General features: G+C 35.9%; 1 protein-coding gene across 1 annotated transcript in view; it reads left to right on the forward strand.

Annotated features, from left to right (window-relative positions):
- The window catches only part of LOC134652712 (metabotropic glutamate receptor 6-like), a 29,891-nt gene that overhangs the window by 2,484 nt on the left and 11,598 nt on the right, over nucleotides 1–15,809 (forward strand). Inside the window, exons 2-4 of the mRNA XM_063507874.1 lie at nucleotides 2,641–2,790; nucleotides 7,660–7,861; nucleotides 15,546–15,688. Coding sequence (XP_063363944.1) covers nucleotides 2,641–2,790; nucleotides 7,660–7,861; nucleotides 15,546–15,688 — 495 coding nt within the window. The remainder of the gene's footprint in view (nucleotides 1–2,640; nucleotides 2,791–7,659; nucleotides 7,862–15,545; nucleotides 15,689–15,809) is intronic.

A 15,809-nucleotide genomic window follows, 5' to 3' on the forward strand; every position in this document is an offset into this window, starting at 1 on the left:
CTGAAACATGTACATATCGATAGGTTTTTGGATGGGTTGTGAGTAATACGTGATTGGAGTCGAAAGTAAGAATGTGTATTATTTTTTATTTTGTAATTCCACTGACAAGTGTCTAAAGGATGACTTTCGCAGAGGCGTCCGGCACGTCATTTTCTATGACAGCTGATCGGTGATCGGGTGGTGCTTTCCATAGAAAACGAAGCGCCGGAAGCTCCGGCCCGGCCCCGGCCCGGTCTAGGATGTAATTTTTTTAACGCCATGGTAAAAAGGCAACTTGTACCTACCATTGTAAAATTTAATAGTTGAACAGAATGTGACAATGTGGTAGCCATAAATATGATTTAAACCCGCACTCGTGAAAAGTGAAAAATTGTTTTAGTGTCTCCTACACGTGAAATGGTGATTTTTAGGGTTCCGTAGCCAAATGGCAAAAAACGGAACCCTTATAGATTCGTCATGTCTGTCTGTCTGTCCGTCTGTCCGTCCGTATGTCACAGCCACTTTTCTCCGAAACTATAAGAACTATACTGTTGAAACTTGGCAAGTAGATGTATTCTGTGAACCGCATTAAGATTTTCACACAAAAATAGAAAAAAAACAATAATTTTTTGGGGTTCCCCATACTTCGAACTGAAACTCAAAAAAATTTTTTTCATCAAACCCATACGTGTGGGGTATCTATGGATAGGTCTTCAAAAATGATATTGAGGTTTCTAATATCATTTTTTTTTAAACTGAATAGTTTGCGCGAGAGACACTTCCAAAGTGGTAAAATGTGTGTCCCCCCCCCCTAACTTCTAAAATAAGAGAATGATAAAACAAAAAAAAATATATGATGTACATTACCATGTAAACTTCCACCGAAAATTGGTTTGAACGAGATCTAGCAAGTAGTTTTTTTTTAATACGTCATAAATCGCCTAAATACGGAACCCTTCATGGGCGAGTCCGACTCGCACTTGGCCGCTTTTTTTTTTTTGATTTATAGTTTCAATATTACGTTTTTAATATTATTAGAGTCTGAGAGCGGTATATATAGTTTGTCAAAGGATTGTCTCATTTCAAACATAATAGACAGAGAGAATCTTTGTCTTTCACTAGTACGTTACTAATAGCACCTAAAAGAAAAAGATGAGTATACTGTTTTTTGTTCTTATTTACTGACAAATTGGTTTGACCAACTATACATACAGATTTTTAAATTTTAATTTGGTACTTTTTTTTTATTCATTAAATTCTGGGTGGAATACATAGGTACAAAATCCCAATTCGGGCAAAAAAATGTGTCTTTCCTTGAGACACGAGAATACCATACGGTTCGCAAGTCAGTGGAAGATTTTTTAGGACAGGAATTTTATCAAATTACTGTTTGACTTGAGAGATATTATTTATACATAATTATATTTTCCAAAGGCAGTCAAAATCCCTCCCAATCCCAGAATTTAAATTATTTTTTAAAGATTAAAACAAGTAATATGTAACAAATAATAAAAACCCTCAAATTAAAAATTATAACTAAAATTAAAAACTAAGCCATCCTTGAGTTTTTTCGCTCTAAGTTTTTTCGCTCTGTTGTAAAGTTTTGATTCTTGCGACGATATGATGAAATTTCGCTCATTAGGTACGGAATAAGGAACTCTGTCTAAACACCAAATTTTATTAAAATCAGACGAAAATAATTCTATCACAAAATAGAAATCGGGCCACCTCTGACCCACCCCGGAGCGTGGGATCCAAATTGAAGAGTCTAACCTTTTTTTACTGAAGACTGAACACTCAATATGAACGAACTGCTTCAAATCATGTAAACTTCTAACTTGGACAAGTTAGAAAACTGTTTCAATAGGTTGAAAAGTTTGATGTTTTCCTATGTGAGCATAGCCAATAAAGTTTATCGATTTCAACTTATATTTCATTTTGTAGATTCAATCTGAAATAGATACTGTGAATCCTTACAATATTTTGCGACTTGAGCAGGAAAGTTTAATTCATTTTAAAAACATAGGTACGTTTTACTCAAAGATACCATGGAAATACTACTTACTTACTCGTACTTGGCTGGTTCGTGGCTGGCGCGATGACCCTAAATGAGTCTTGGCCTCCAACACAAGAGCACGCCCTTTACTCGGTCCAGAACGGTGTCTCGCCAGCTTTCGCCGACGCCGAGCTCACGGAGATCTGCCTCCACTCTGTCCGTCCAACGATATTTAGGATGACCAACAGGACGGCGTCCCGTTAGTCCACCCTAGTAGGCCCTTTTGGCTGCTCGATCTTCACCTATCCTTTCGAGGTGGCCAAGCCAACGGAGAGAGATGCGCTTTGGTTTCACCTATTATGTTCGAAAATATAATTTTAAATTTTTACTGACTGAACTTACAGACTGATCGTATTAGGTAAGTAAAGGTGACATTGGCAAAAGAAGCTGGATTACTGTTGCAAGGTTAATCGTCCTAATCACGACATAAATGCGGCAACCACGTGAACGCAAATTATCAAGGTAGATTGACAGAACACGCCTTCAACCTGCAACAAACGAACCCTGCCACTGTAACTGACTTGATGAAGGGTCAGCTAAGATGGTGTGGGCATGTTTGGCGTATGAGTGATTGCAGACTACTGAAAACCGTTTTTTACTCCCAGCTATCAGCTGGTAAAAGGAAGCAAGGTGGGCAGCACCTACGTTACAAGGATGTGCTTAAGCGCCACCTAACTGCCTGCGGTATACCACCTGACAAATGGGAGGAGCTTGCTTCTCAGCGGCCAGAATGGCGTTCTCGTGTTAAGTTGAGTGTAAAGAACTTTGAAGACGCTCGTCTCACTGATCTTGATGCGAAACGTCAGATACTTAAACCCAGGCCGAAACCTTCCTATAATTATACTTACAATACTTCTGGTCAACTTTACTGCCCCACCTGCGATAGAGTTTTTAAAAGTAAGTTCAGCTTTGCCAGCCATATCAGAGCTCACGCTCGTAATTAGCTAGGGTCGCCGTTGCCGATTACGGCATGGATAACTATAGATATATACTCTTACTGATTCTAAACACCTTTTTTTTCTAAACACACCAAGAAGTTTTTTCTTAATTGTATTATCATGAGCAGGGAGCGTACATTTCATGCCGATGACAGGCGTATGACGTCAACCTACATACAGGATGGACAAAGTTTGAAAAGGGCAATGGAATAACGAACGTTTATTTATTCATACCTAATAATGTAAAATATGATTAATCAATGATTAATCACTGTTATCTAATCAACCTCTTCCGTTTAAGTAGATATAAATTGACACTTGAGACGGACATTGAAAGAATACATATTATCTGACATTGTCACATCACTCACATCAAAGTTTACTCTTTGTCACAAATTGTAGACGTGCGGAAACAACATTTCAGTTAAATTTAATAAGATCAGGAAACTTAATGCTTTGCCAAAGTCGCTATGGAGGCTATATAATTATTGTGCCAAATAAATCCATGTTTAGTTATAGATAATAAACAAATTTATTGTTCCTGCTATCAGCAAAGTTTGCCACCAAAAGAAAGCAACATCAAGTTACATTTGCAAACAATAAAACACAAAGAACATGAGGAACATAAAGAAACACAGTTTGATTTTAACATGGACTTGACCAATTTCATGATAGCATCGAATATACCATGGAAACAATTGAATAACAAAAACTGAACATAATATGAATCCAAAATATACAGTGTATAAATATAATAGGTATGAATTAAGTATTTCAATGGACGATGAAGTCGATGTGGATAGCGAAGATATGGTGTTCCCTTCGTTTAAATTGTATGGCATAGTATGCTTTGAATTAACACGATGGTGCGTTTCTTATTTCCAACTTGTTGACTACGTAGAAGACGAAACTGAGTGATAGTACTTAATAATATAATATTACACAATAAAGCATTTTGTTTCCAACCCATTAAATACTTATTTGTTTTATTTCAGAAACTATTATGTTACTAATAATCAAACGTTGATAGACACGTTGTTGTGGCCTATAATTAAAAATAAAATAAAAGTCACTACGTTTCCGGGTACTAAGTTGTGTCACTACGTTTTTTGAAACATCCTGTGTGTTTATATGAATACGTCATTATGACGAAACCGGCATGAAATGTACGCTCCCTGATCATGAGCATAATGAAATTTTTTCGGCTATTGTTTGAGTAAAATCTTAACAAAATTTTCCTTGTCATTTCATGCTTGACGATTTTATTCCATTAAATGTGCTTGATGTAATAAACTTATGCATAATTAAACGTGACCGGCCTCATTGTCTGTTTTATTATCAATAAAATGCAAAATGGACAATAACTTCCGCAGATTAAAATTAATATTGCATCGGAAAATAATTCTACAGTCGAACGAGCAAACACGTGCAAATTGATTCACAAAAGCTTGTGCCGAGTGGTTGTGAAAATATTGACAATTCAGTACAAATCTCGCGATGTCTCCGAATAAGTACTCGTATCTATAGAGTCTACAGGTGTCCCGTTCAGTGTAATGAACAAAGTTTGACAGAGGTTTGTAAGAATGCTAAGTTTTATGAATAAGAGGGTAGGACTCTGTGAGCTATATAAACCTCCCGAACCCCCATGGCTCCGCCATTTTGAAAAAAAAATCAAATAACGGAATCGACAAAAAATCATACAATTATTAAGCCTACTAACAATTTTTAACAAGAATTGGTTAACAAATGCGATCTGTACAGGAGAACAGCTGGACATACGAAGGGGTCAATAAAGTTCGGGAGAACTGGGGTCTTTCTGTGGACAATACGAAAATTTGGGTACATTTTACTAAGGCTTTAGTCACTTAGTTTTTAAGAAGTAGAAGGTTGGAACATTGCCTAAAAGGGTCCAGTAAAAAAATTAGGATTTAAAGTCCAATTACTCGTATTTTGTGATATCCACAGGAAAGTTGTATAACCTTAACAAAAGTGTTTGACCCGAAGGCATTTTTGCCTGAAAAGGAGGTTAGCCAACGAATTTCGTGCTTCGAATTTAACAAATGGTGCTGCCGGCCTAGCTAAGGTGACAAACGCTATCGCTATGACAACGAAACGCTTTGTATCTCTCTATCATTCTTCCATAATCGTGCGACAGTGAAAGTTGCGTTTCGATCGCTACGGAACGTTAGCGATTGGCATGTTGGATAGGCGGCCGTACGGCTCGGTATACTTGTTTTATGCGATAACTCTATCAACAACAGACGATTGACGATTTAATTACAACAAAATATAGCCATACAGCGGCATATTTTTTAGTGAATGAGTCTTTGGTTAATAAGCAAAATATTGATCTCGTCAAACGAGTTAAGTACCTACTATAAATAAAAAGTAGTTAGCAAACTATTTCATCATCATAATTATTACTTATCAGCCACTCCACGAATTTTTCGATCACATCAATCATGTGAGCTATAACAGATTTTTACATAGAATACCTATAACAAACAAAATATCTAAAGCCATTATTCATAAACGTCAATAGTACCTATTTTGGCTTCAATTCATCACGCTGTTTGTTCGTAAAATGTCACGTTGATTTGCGTTTCGTTAAAACATTACGAGGCATTTCATGTTTAATGAAGAAAGATTATGATTTGTCTTCAATTCAACAATTTTGCGTTTTAAATGTTTCTAGCCATGTCAAAACAAAATGAAAGGGGTAAATAAACTAATTTGGTTTTACCCTCAAATCCAAAGGCAAAGTTATGGAGAGAATGGCATAAAGTCTTGACTCTGTTTATTAAAAGTTTTCTACAAATTAGGGAACGGATACCTGCCTGTGACATGATGTGAAGACTAATTATTTGTAAGCGGAAGTTTTAGGATTACGCTTATTAAACGGCCTTTTGAACCAGAAAAGGTATTATGTTTACGCTTTTATAATTAAAAAATACCGATTGATGAATAGATCAGGGTTGGTCGCAGTGATACATAGGCTGTGGAGCTTTATATAGCCCCTAACAACAAGAATAGAATAGAAGCGAAATAAAAAAACACTGGTGTGGTCTTACGTACTTAAATTAAATTTTGCTTGACCGACCCAGTTTGCTTTGAAGTGGAACGTGAGCACGTGTAATAAGAACTCTGTAAGCGAGTTTGTAAGCCTTTAAAAGCATTTTCACGTTGAAATACTGTAGCTAATTTCAGCCGGGCAACGCCTGAGGCGACATGTTTTCATAATGTGTAACGGTCGACCTTGTACATTATGTCGACATTATCGTTAATCCCATTTAAACAAAATTAAATTATACGAGTAGATGGCACGGCACATAACGAGACAGATTTTCACCACATCAATTTAATATTCCTGACAGTGAATTGTGTAAATAGGTATAGATTTTTCTGTCATTTATTGGGTTAAGATTGAAAATATTAATTCCGTAGGTATTTTTATATTTATTCTGTTGTTTTTACCAACTTCAAAAAGGAGGAGTTTCTCAATTCGTCGAGATCTTTTAACATTCAAAAGTGTTTGTATGTATCCCCGATTTCAGGAAGACGGTTAAATGTAGTAATGTTTGGTTTTTATAGTAGCCCAATTTCACAGTAGATGTCGCTGTTCTATCGGCTACTTCACGATGTTAAGATTTTTGCTACAGCCCTTTATAAGTTGTCGGCATGCAGTTCCCATAAAAGTTGCAGTCGGGTTGCAGTCCGTCTGTACTGACCCTTAAAATACAGTACCTGGCGATAAATATTGCATATCGGTCTTTGGAAAGAGGCTCTGCTAATTTCGCCTTTGTAGAGCGTTGTCACACACTACTTTGTAATGTATAGAGTAAAGATATTATCATATTTATAAGTTTTTGGCAAAAATTTAATTTTTGGTACAAGCTTTTATCGCTGACTGTACTTTTCTTACGACAGACAACTAATACTCATCGAGACAATTCTAAAAACCCCTAACACAATTAGGTTGCGTTGTTTCATCACAGAGTTCCTATGGCCACCTCCTGTCTCCGTCATTAGATCAGTTCGACAGTACCATATTATTGTATTGTCATCAGAACTACATACAGCTGCCAATTTTCATGACGCTACGATCCTTGGAAGATGGTTAAATTAGTTACCTTAGATTCCATTACATGTTAGTTACATACAGGTCGAGAGTTCCTATGGCCACCTCCTGTCTCCATCATCAGATCAGTTCGACAGTAGCATATTATTGTATTGTCATCAGAACTACATACAGCTGCCAATTTTCATGACGCTACGATCCTTGGAAGAGGTTAAATTAGTTACCTTAGATTCCTTTACATAGTTACATACAGGTCGACCTAATAAAAGCTTGTTAAAAATGTGCATGTCATCGATTTGACGTAAACTAATAAAATTCATAAAGAACAGTATTTTATTTGATATGAAGCGCCACTTAACACTTAATAAATACAATGATGGACGGTCGTCAGACTTCGGAAATCGTGTGCAATATTTATCGCTGGGTACAGTCAGCAGCAGAAGTTGCTAAGCGCGCCAGGTGTTCAAAACGATCTTGACGCGACTTCATTGTTAAGAGAATAAGAGCGTGTCAAGGTAATTTTGAAGTTTTTGAACACCTCGCCCGCTTAGCAACTTTTGCTGCTGACTGTACTGTATTTATGGTGCGACAATCCCATCTTCTCTTAGGTACACGGGCGGTCGGAAGGCGCGACCTGCGGGCCAGTGATGGCGCAGGGTGGTGTACAGGCGTTAGAAGCCATGCTTTACGCCTTGGACTACGCCGCGGCCAATAGCATCGGGCCGCCTGGAGTCAAGATAGGCGCACTAGTGCTTGACGACTGCGACAACGACACTTATGGGCTGGAGATGGCGCTAGACTTCATTAAAGGTGGGTTTGTCTTATTTTTCCTTGAGAATGATGAAAGAATTTAAAATTGTAACAACAGCATATATTATTTACATAGAAAAATAGCTTACTATGCTTATGTTAGTTCACTTGAGTCATATGGCATTATAATGTGGGTAAAATATGCAAAATAAAACTTTTATGCAAAAAACAAATCTGGAGAACATCAGATTAAAGATCCCACTGAGCCTCTCAAAAATTAGTCTAAGTAGGTATATATCTTTTTATAAAAAATGATGAGTCGTTTTTGAACCATAATCTGCTATGGCATGAAACCCACACGTTGTCATTTTTCCCCTAATTTAAACGTACGATCCACTAGAAGCTATAAAAGAACGTGTTGTGACTTACGTGTGTTTTTTTACGGCATTCCTGCTGCGTTACTTACAGGAAGCTTTACAAACTCGCGTCTCTCATATGCAAAAGAGATCATTTCACTCGTAGAATACTCCAGGGACAAAGTTAGAGTAAGCCTTCACACCGTACAAAGTGGATTTACGATACACGAGAGGGTTTTGCGGAGGAGAAACTTTTATGTTAACTTTATCGGTTAGTTTGTTACCTGTGGATTAAAGCTTTCACACAATGCATTATGTTACGTTACAGTATACCGTGTTTGATCCAAGCTTTTGTCAATGTGCTTATCTTTTTTTTTTGACGGAGTGGGAATGCATTTACACACACACTACAGCCGCTTCTCGTTCCCTCTTCACATACATTTAAAGGTGATAAGTCAAAGTGTTGGCCGGCAAACGAGCATTTATCACGATTGCGGAAAAGACAAAATATCATAAACTAAGCTGCGTCGTCGCAAATTGTTTCTAACTGCCGTATTCGAACTTCAAGATATTCACAAGAGACGACACGTACTAGATCCATTCTAGATACCTTATAGTTTAGATTTCAACTCTTTTGCAGCGCAATTCGGGCAACCAATGTCACTTTTACGTTAGACAGAGTTAGATATCTATTAGATGTGAATTGGATCTCTAAGTCATATCTTGTGGAAATCGTTCAAGAGTATCTCCAGAATCGCGCAAATGTCAAATTTGACAGGTTAGATCTTAAACATATCGTTATCGTATCTCGGCGATGTCTTAAAGATATCGAACAGATGTCTATTTCAAAATCCGAATCGGGCCCTAAGTACCTAACAAATGACTGTGCAAAGACATATATCGTACTAATGTAGGCCATAACAGAACATTATTGCCTAGGCTTTAAGTAAGGGTGCCTTGCCAAGATAGCTCTTCTTTTTACTGACACATACATACCTACCTACTTGTTTAGTGCTTTTCCCAGACATGGTCTAATTTGTTATAGTTTCCCATAAATATTGCATTAATTTTCTTCCCGTCATCACAGTCATCATACTAATCTGCGATCAAGAATATTTGACTTCGAAACCTACTAAATATTATAAATGAGAAAATAATTCTGTGTCTGTCTGTGTTACTTTTTCACGCTTAAATCGCCGGACCGACTTAGATAAAATAAATCCCGGGGTAAGACATAAGATGATCTTTATCGCGGAAATCATCTAAACAGACGAACTCACAAGGAGCTAAGAACACACACCTGCAGCATTGATGGCAAACACCAATTGTCACAAGCACTGGACGAATTTGTGGTTTTATGTAGTAAGTGTGGCATAGTGCCAAAGCGTTTGATTGGCCACACAACTAGGAGTGGCCAGTGCTCGTTAAATAAATGGTGGCGTTAAACAGCCAGTGCTATTAGTGAACCAATGGATTAGTGGCCTTTGTAAGAGGGATATTATAAGTAGACTATGGCAACACCAGACATTGTCATGATGGCTTCATGTATGAAGACAGTGTTGATTAAATAAAGATAACTTTTAATAAAAACATCTTCTTATTTACATGGCGCAGTCGAATCTAAAGTGAACGAACGTGAACAGTATTAGGAGAAGTAAATGGGCGCAGTGGTTAGTGATGTGAACTTATAAAATGGAAACTCTAAAACAACCGCCGCCATTATCCCTACAAGGAGATCCATCGGAAAATTATAAAAAATGGCTACAAAGATTTAAACTCTATTATACTGCCACGGGGGCAAAACAACGATTAGACGAAGAAAGCAAGATTGCTTTATTTCTTCATTGCATTGGTGAAGAATGTATAGAAATTTACAATAATTTTGACAATGAAAAAATTAAGACCTATGAAGAGCTCGTTGAGCAGTTCTCAAAATATTTCTTGCCACTAAGCAATGAAAGTATCAACAGAAATGTCTTCTTTAGACGTAAAATACAAGAAGGGGAGACTTTGGACGAGTATGTCAACACATTGAGGACCCTAAGTGCAGACTGTAATTTTGGAACACTTAGGGACAGTTTAATAAAAGATCAGATAATTAGAGGAATTAAAAAGAAAAATGTTGTGGAGCGTCTACTCAAAGAATCTGACCTGGATTTGCCAAAATGCATAAAAATTTGCAAAACATATGATTATACAGAAAAACAAATTAAGGACTTTGATGTTGAAGAACAAGCAGTAAGTGTAGTAAAGAAGGACAAAAGCTATAGTTATAGATCTAAAGAAAATACTGAACAAAGAAAACAACCAGAGAGAAGAAATTATGGATCAAGAAATATGAGAGATCAATCTGAGGAAGCAGGTACAAGTGGATATCAGCGGTCACAGTCTACTACCAGACCTCCATGTCACAGATGCGGCTTTGTACATGGTTTCAAGTGTCCAGCGTTTAATCAGGTTTGCAAAAAGTGTAACAAATTCGGGCATTACGGAAAAATGTGTAGAAATGTCAAGAATGTGAATGTAGTAGATCTGTCATCGGATGAAAGTGATATTGTGTTAGGTATGGTGCAAATTAATTCGATTCAAAGGAAAGAAGACTATGAGGCCATTCAAATACATGGTCACATTATAGACTTTAAATTGGATACTGGTGCGGACTGCAACGTGCTTCCATTAAGGTATGTTAAGAAACTCGGATTAGAAAATAAAGTGGAAAAAAATGCAAACAACTTGTATAATTATGAAGGAACAGAGCTGAACTGCGTCGGTAAAATTAAATTAACTGGAAATTTTATAAATAATAGACAAGTACAATTGAAATTCTATGTTATCGACTCAGTTCGCCCGATTCTACCAGTGTTAGGTCGTAAATCAATATTCAAGGAAGAACTAATGGAAAGAAAATATCTAAATTGTATAAAAAATGACTGTAATAATCTCACAGAAAATTATAAAGAACTGTTTGATGACAAAATTATAGGCACTTTAAGTGGTTCAGACTATAAAATCAAGTTAAAAGAAAATGCTCAGGGCAAAGTGGAATCTTGTAGGAAAGTACCAATATCATTACACGAGAGCTTGAAAAGGGAATTAGATAAAATGGAAAAACTTCAAGTTATTTCAAAAATAACAGAGCCGACTGAGTTTGTTAGCAATATAGTTATTGTAAAAAAACCGAATGGGAAAATTAGAGTTTGTTTAGATCCAGGAAATTTAAATAATTGTATTATGAGGGAACATTTCAAATTACCTACCTTTGAAGAAGTGTCTAGTAGAATGGCAGGTGCTAAAGTATTTAGTAAACTGGATGCATCTACAGCATTCTTTCAAATTAAACTTCATGAGGATAGTGCTAAACTGTGCACGTTCTCTACACCTTTTGGTAGATATTATTTTAAACGTCTACCATATGGGCTTTGTTCTGCACCAGAAGTTTTTCATCGTAGATATAAAGAAATTTTTCAAAATATAAATGGATGTGAAGTGTTTGTTGACGACCTAGTAGTATATGGTAAAGATCAAGCAGAACATGATGAACGTTTATTAAAAGTATTACAAATGGCAAAAGAAAATGGGGTAAAGTTTAATTCAACTAAGTGTGTATTTGGAAAGTCAGAAATAGAATATCTAGGACACCTACTGACTAAAGATGGTATAAAGCCTGATCCTACAAAAATAGACTCTATAATTAAAATGGAAAAGCCACAAAATGTAAAAGAATTGCAGCGCTTGTTAGGAATGATCACATATGTGGCCAAGTTTATACCATCTTTATCACAAGTTTGTAGTCCTCTAAGAAATTTAATAAAAAAAGATGTAGAATGGTTGTGGTCAAAAGAACATGATGATTCCTTTTGTGAACTTAAAAAAATATTAGTTTCAGACCCTGTGCTGCAATATTATGATGTCAGTAGACCAGTGAAATTGTCAGTAGATGCTTCAAAAGACGCTCTTGGAGCGGTATTATTACAAAATGACTTACCGGTAGCTTATGCCTCCAAATCCATGACCAGCACTCAAAAATTATATGCTCAAATTGAAAAAGAACTCTTAGCCATTTTATTTGGATGTTCTCGCTATCATCAATATATTTATGGTAAACAAATTGCAGTTGAGACTGACCACAGACCCTTAGAGTCAATTTTTAAGAAACCCATATGTGATATACCATTAAGATTACAGCGCATGCGTTTACACTTGCAGAAATATGACATAATTGTGAAATACAAACCTGGAAAAGACCTTTTGATAGCTGATGCATTATCTAGACATAATTTAAAAACAAATGATAATCTTCTAGAACAGGAAATTGAGGCTCAAGTTAGGATGGTTGTGAGTTCTTTACCAGTAACAGATAGGAAATTACAAATTTTTAAGGATGAGACAAATAAAGACACAGATTTACAACAAATAAAATATTACATTTTGAATGGATGGCCAAGTATTAAAGATATTCCTAATAGTTTGAGACCATACTTTACATTTAGTGGAGAACTGTATGTGTGTGATGAACTGATTTTCAAGAATAACTGTATTATTGTTCCACAAACCTTAAGATCAGACATGTTAGAGCGTATTCATTACAATCACATGGGATTAGATAAGTGTAAGGCTAGGGCTAGATCATGCATGTTTTGGCCGTTCATGTCAAGAGACATTGAAAATAAAGTTTTGAATTGTAGTACATGTGATAGGTTTAAGAAAAATAATATAAAAGAACCTATGCAAATTAGGGAAATGCCAAATAAGCCATGGTGGCACTTGGGTACAGATGTATTTCACTATAAAGGAAAAAACTTTATAATTGTAGTGGATTACTATAGCAAATACTTTGAAGTGTCAGAATTGAAAGATTTACGACCAGAAACTACAATAGATGCATTGAAAGCTATCTTTAGTAGATTTGGGATCCCTGAATATTTGTATAGTGATGGGGCGACTAACTATACTAGTATCAAATTTAAAGAATTTGTTACTAGTTGGGGTTTTGTACACAAAACAAGCAGTCCTACCTATGCCCAGTCTAATGGATTAGCGGAGAGATATATTCAAATAACTAAGAATCTTTTTAAAAAAGCTGATTATGAACAAAAAGATAGATACTTAAGCCTGTTAGAATATAGGAACACACCAATTTCAAAGGAATTTAATTATAATACGCCTTCAGAATTGTTAATGGGCAGGAAAATTAAGGGTTTGTTGCCTAGTATTCAGAAACCTAGTAAAGAAAATTGTAATGTGCAAAAAATATTGTATGACAATGCATGGAAACAAAAACAGTACTATGATAGAGGATCAAAAAACTTGGGAAAGCTAGATGAGGGTCAAAAAGTTGTATTACTTAATAATAATAAACCTAACAGCTATGCTGAAGTAGTGAGAAAAGATAGCAGACCCAACTCTTTTCAAATTAAAACAGAAACTGGACAGAACTTGTTTAGGAATAGAAGGTACTTAATAAATTGTAAAAATCAGAGAGAAATGAAAACTGTAAGAGATAGCCCAATATTGTATAGCGATGAGGAGGAACCGTTGACAGTATTTGAAGGGTATAGAAGAAATAGTATTGCTGATATGACAGATGATAGCTATGTTTCAGAACAAAGTAAGAATATTGTTGATGTTCAGAACTACACAGAACAAAATGAGAATGGTCAAAGTATTGCTAATGAAAATAACAATTCTGCTATAAGAACTAGAGCAGGTCGACTGATTAAGAAACCTAGCTATCTCTGTGATTATCAAACTGATTAAATTTGATAGTTTATGCTTTTATATGTGTTTTAATTATTTAGCTATTATTGTAAAAAGTCTACTTGCTAGTAGACAGACATGTCATGGTTGTAGCTGCTTGAAAAGAAAGGGGATGTAAGAGGGATATTATAAGTAGACTATGGCAACACCAGACATTGTCATGATGGCTTCATGTATGAAGACAGTGTTGATTAAATAAAGATAACTTTTAATAAAAACATCTTCTTATTTACAGCCTTAACCTACAGTGAACAAATTTAATCACCGTTAAACTTGGTTTCTCCGGCGAGCTTAATTGCTAGTGGCCGCATTTAATTAGGTACATCTAAAATTCGTGTAGTCGTCAGGCGCTATTACCACGGAATAAGTAATAGTATTATCACCCTACACCCCACCTCAAACGTAATCACCTCAACCCGTGGCGTGAAACTGAAAGTATTTTGGCAGAATCTCCCGATTCGGATTTTCTAATAGACATCTATTAGATATCTTTTTCTACTCCAGCACTTAAATGTGTCAATTAAATGACTGACAGTGATATCTAAAGCAATGTCATTTGAATGCTTTGTCTATAGGCTCATAAGATGACTGCTAGCAGTCATCTTATGAGTATAATACAACTGCTTTATTTTTTTTAAAGATACAAGTTCCGATCATCTTGATTGAAAGAGGTATGTTTTCATTTACAATAATAACTCTTTTTTTTTTAAATAATAACTTTTTTTTTTTAAATAATAACTCAATTTTTTTTAAATAATAACTCTTTTTTTTTAATAATAACTCTTTTTTTTTAATAATAACTCTTTTTTTTTTAATAATAACTCTTTTTTTTAATAATAACTCTTTTTTTTTTTTTTTGCTGCAGCTGTCATAGAAAAAGTAATGTATGCAACAGCTCATAATTGGTTCTTAAAATTCTCGGGTCTTTTTTTACAAAACTCGACTACGTCTCGTTTTGTAACTTCGACCCTTGAATTTTAAGAACCCTTATTATATCACTGTTGCATAAACTACTATTTAGACATCGCCAAGATACGATAACGATATGTTTAAGATCTAATCTAACCTGTCAAATTTGACATTTCCGCGATTCTGGAGATACTCTTGAACGATTTCCACAAGATATTACTTAGAGATCTAATTCACATCTAATAGATATCTAACACGATCTATCGTAAAAGTGACATTGGTTGCCCGAATTGCGCTGCAAAAGAGAACTAGTTGAAATCTAAACTATAACGTATCTAGAATGGATCTAGTACGTGTCGTCTCTTGTAAATATCTTGAAGTTCGAATACGGCAGTCAGTTCCGTTAACAACGCGATGACGGGAAGTTCAAAATGACGCTGTATTGTGCCAAGTGCTTGTTAATTTCAAGTAAATAATAACTTTTTCTTGTGCCCCCTTGCCATTAACGTTTTCGCAAAAATATTTTCAACTCACTGCCTTAAAGACCTTGACACACACATTGATGCGTATACAGACATGACGTGCGCACATAGATACTCAAACGATTTCCACAGTATGGCATGTCCGCTCAGAGTTCCTGGGCTCTAAAACAGTAGCCAAGGACAAGGATGGTGATGAAAATGAGGAAAGTTAGGGAGGTCAACCTGTTATTGTTATTGCAGGCTCGATCAGCAATATAGAGGAGGAGTACGCGTGCGCAACTCGTGGTGTACAGCGGCAAATCATTTCCGGTGTCGTGGGCGCCGCCTCCAGCGTCACTTCCGTTCAAGTTGCCAACCTGCTGCGATTGTTCAAGATCCCCCAGGTACATAAATTTATGCAGCACTAGGTAAAAAAGATGCCACAAAGCCAGATGCTCTTTATAAATATCAAATATGCGACACTAGGTGGTAGCTACATATTTGCGGCGTTTGGGGTGGAAACCC

Source organism: Cydia amplana, chromosome 12 (genome assembly GCF_948474715.1).
Source record: "Cydia amplana chromosome 12, ilCydAmpl1.1, whole genome shotgun sequence".
Lineage (NCBI taxonomy): Eukaryota > Metazoa > Arthropoda > Insecta > Lepidoptera > Tortricidae > Cydia > Cydia amplana.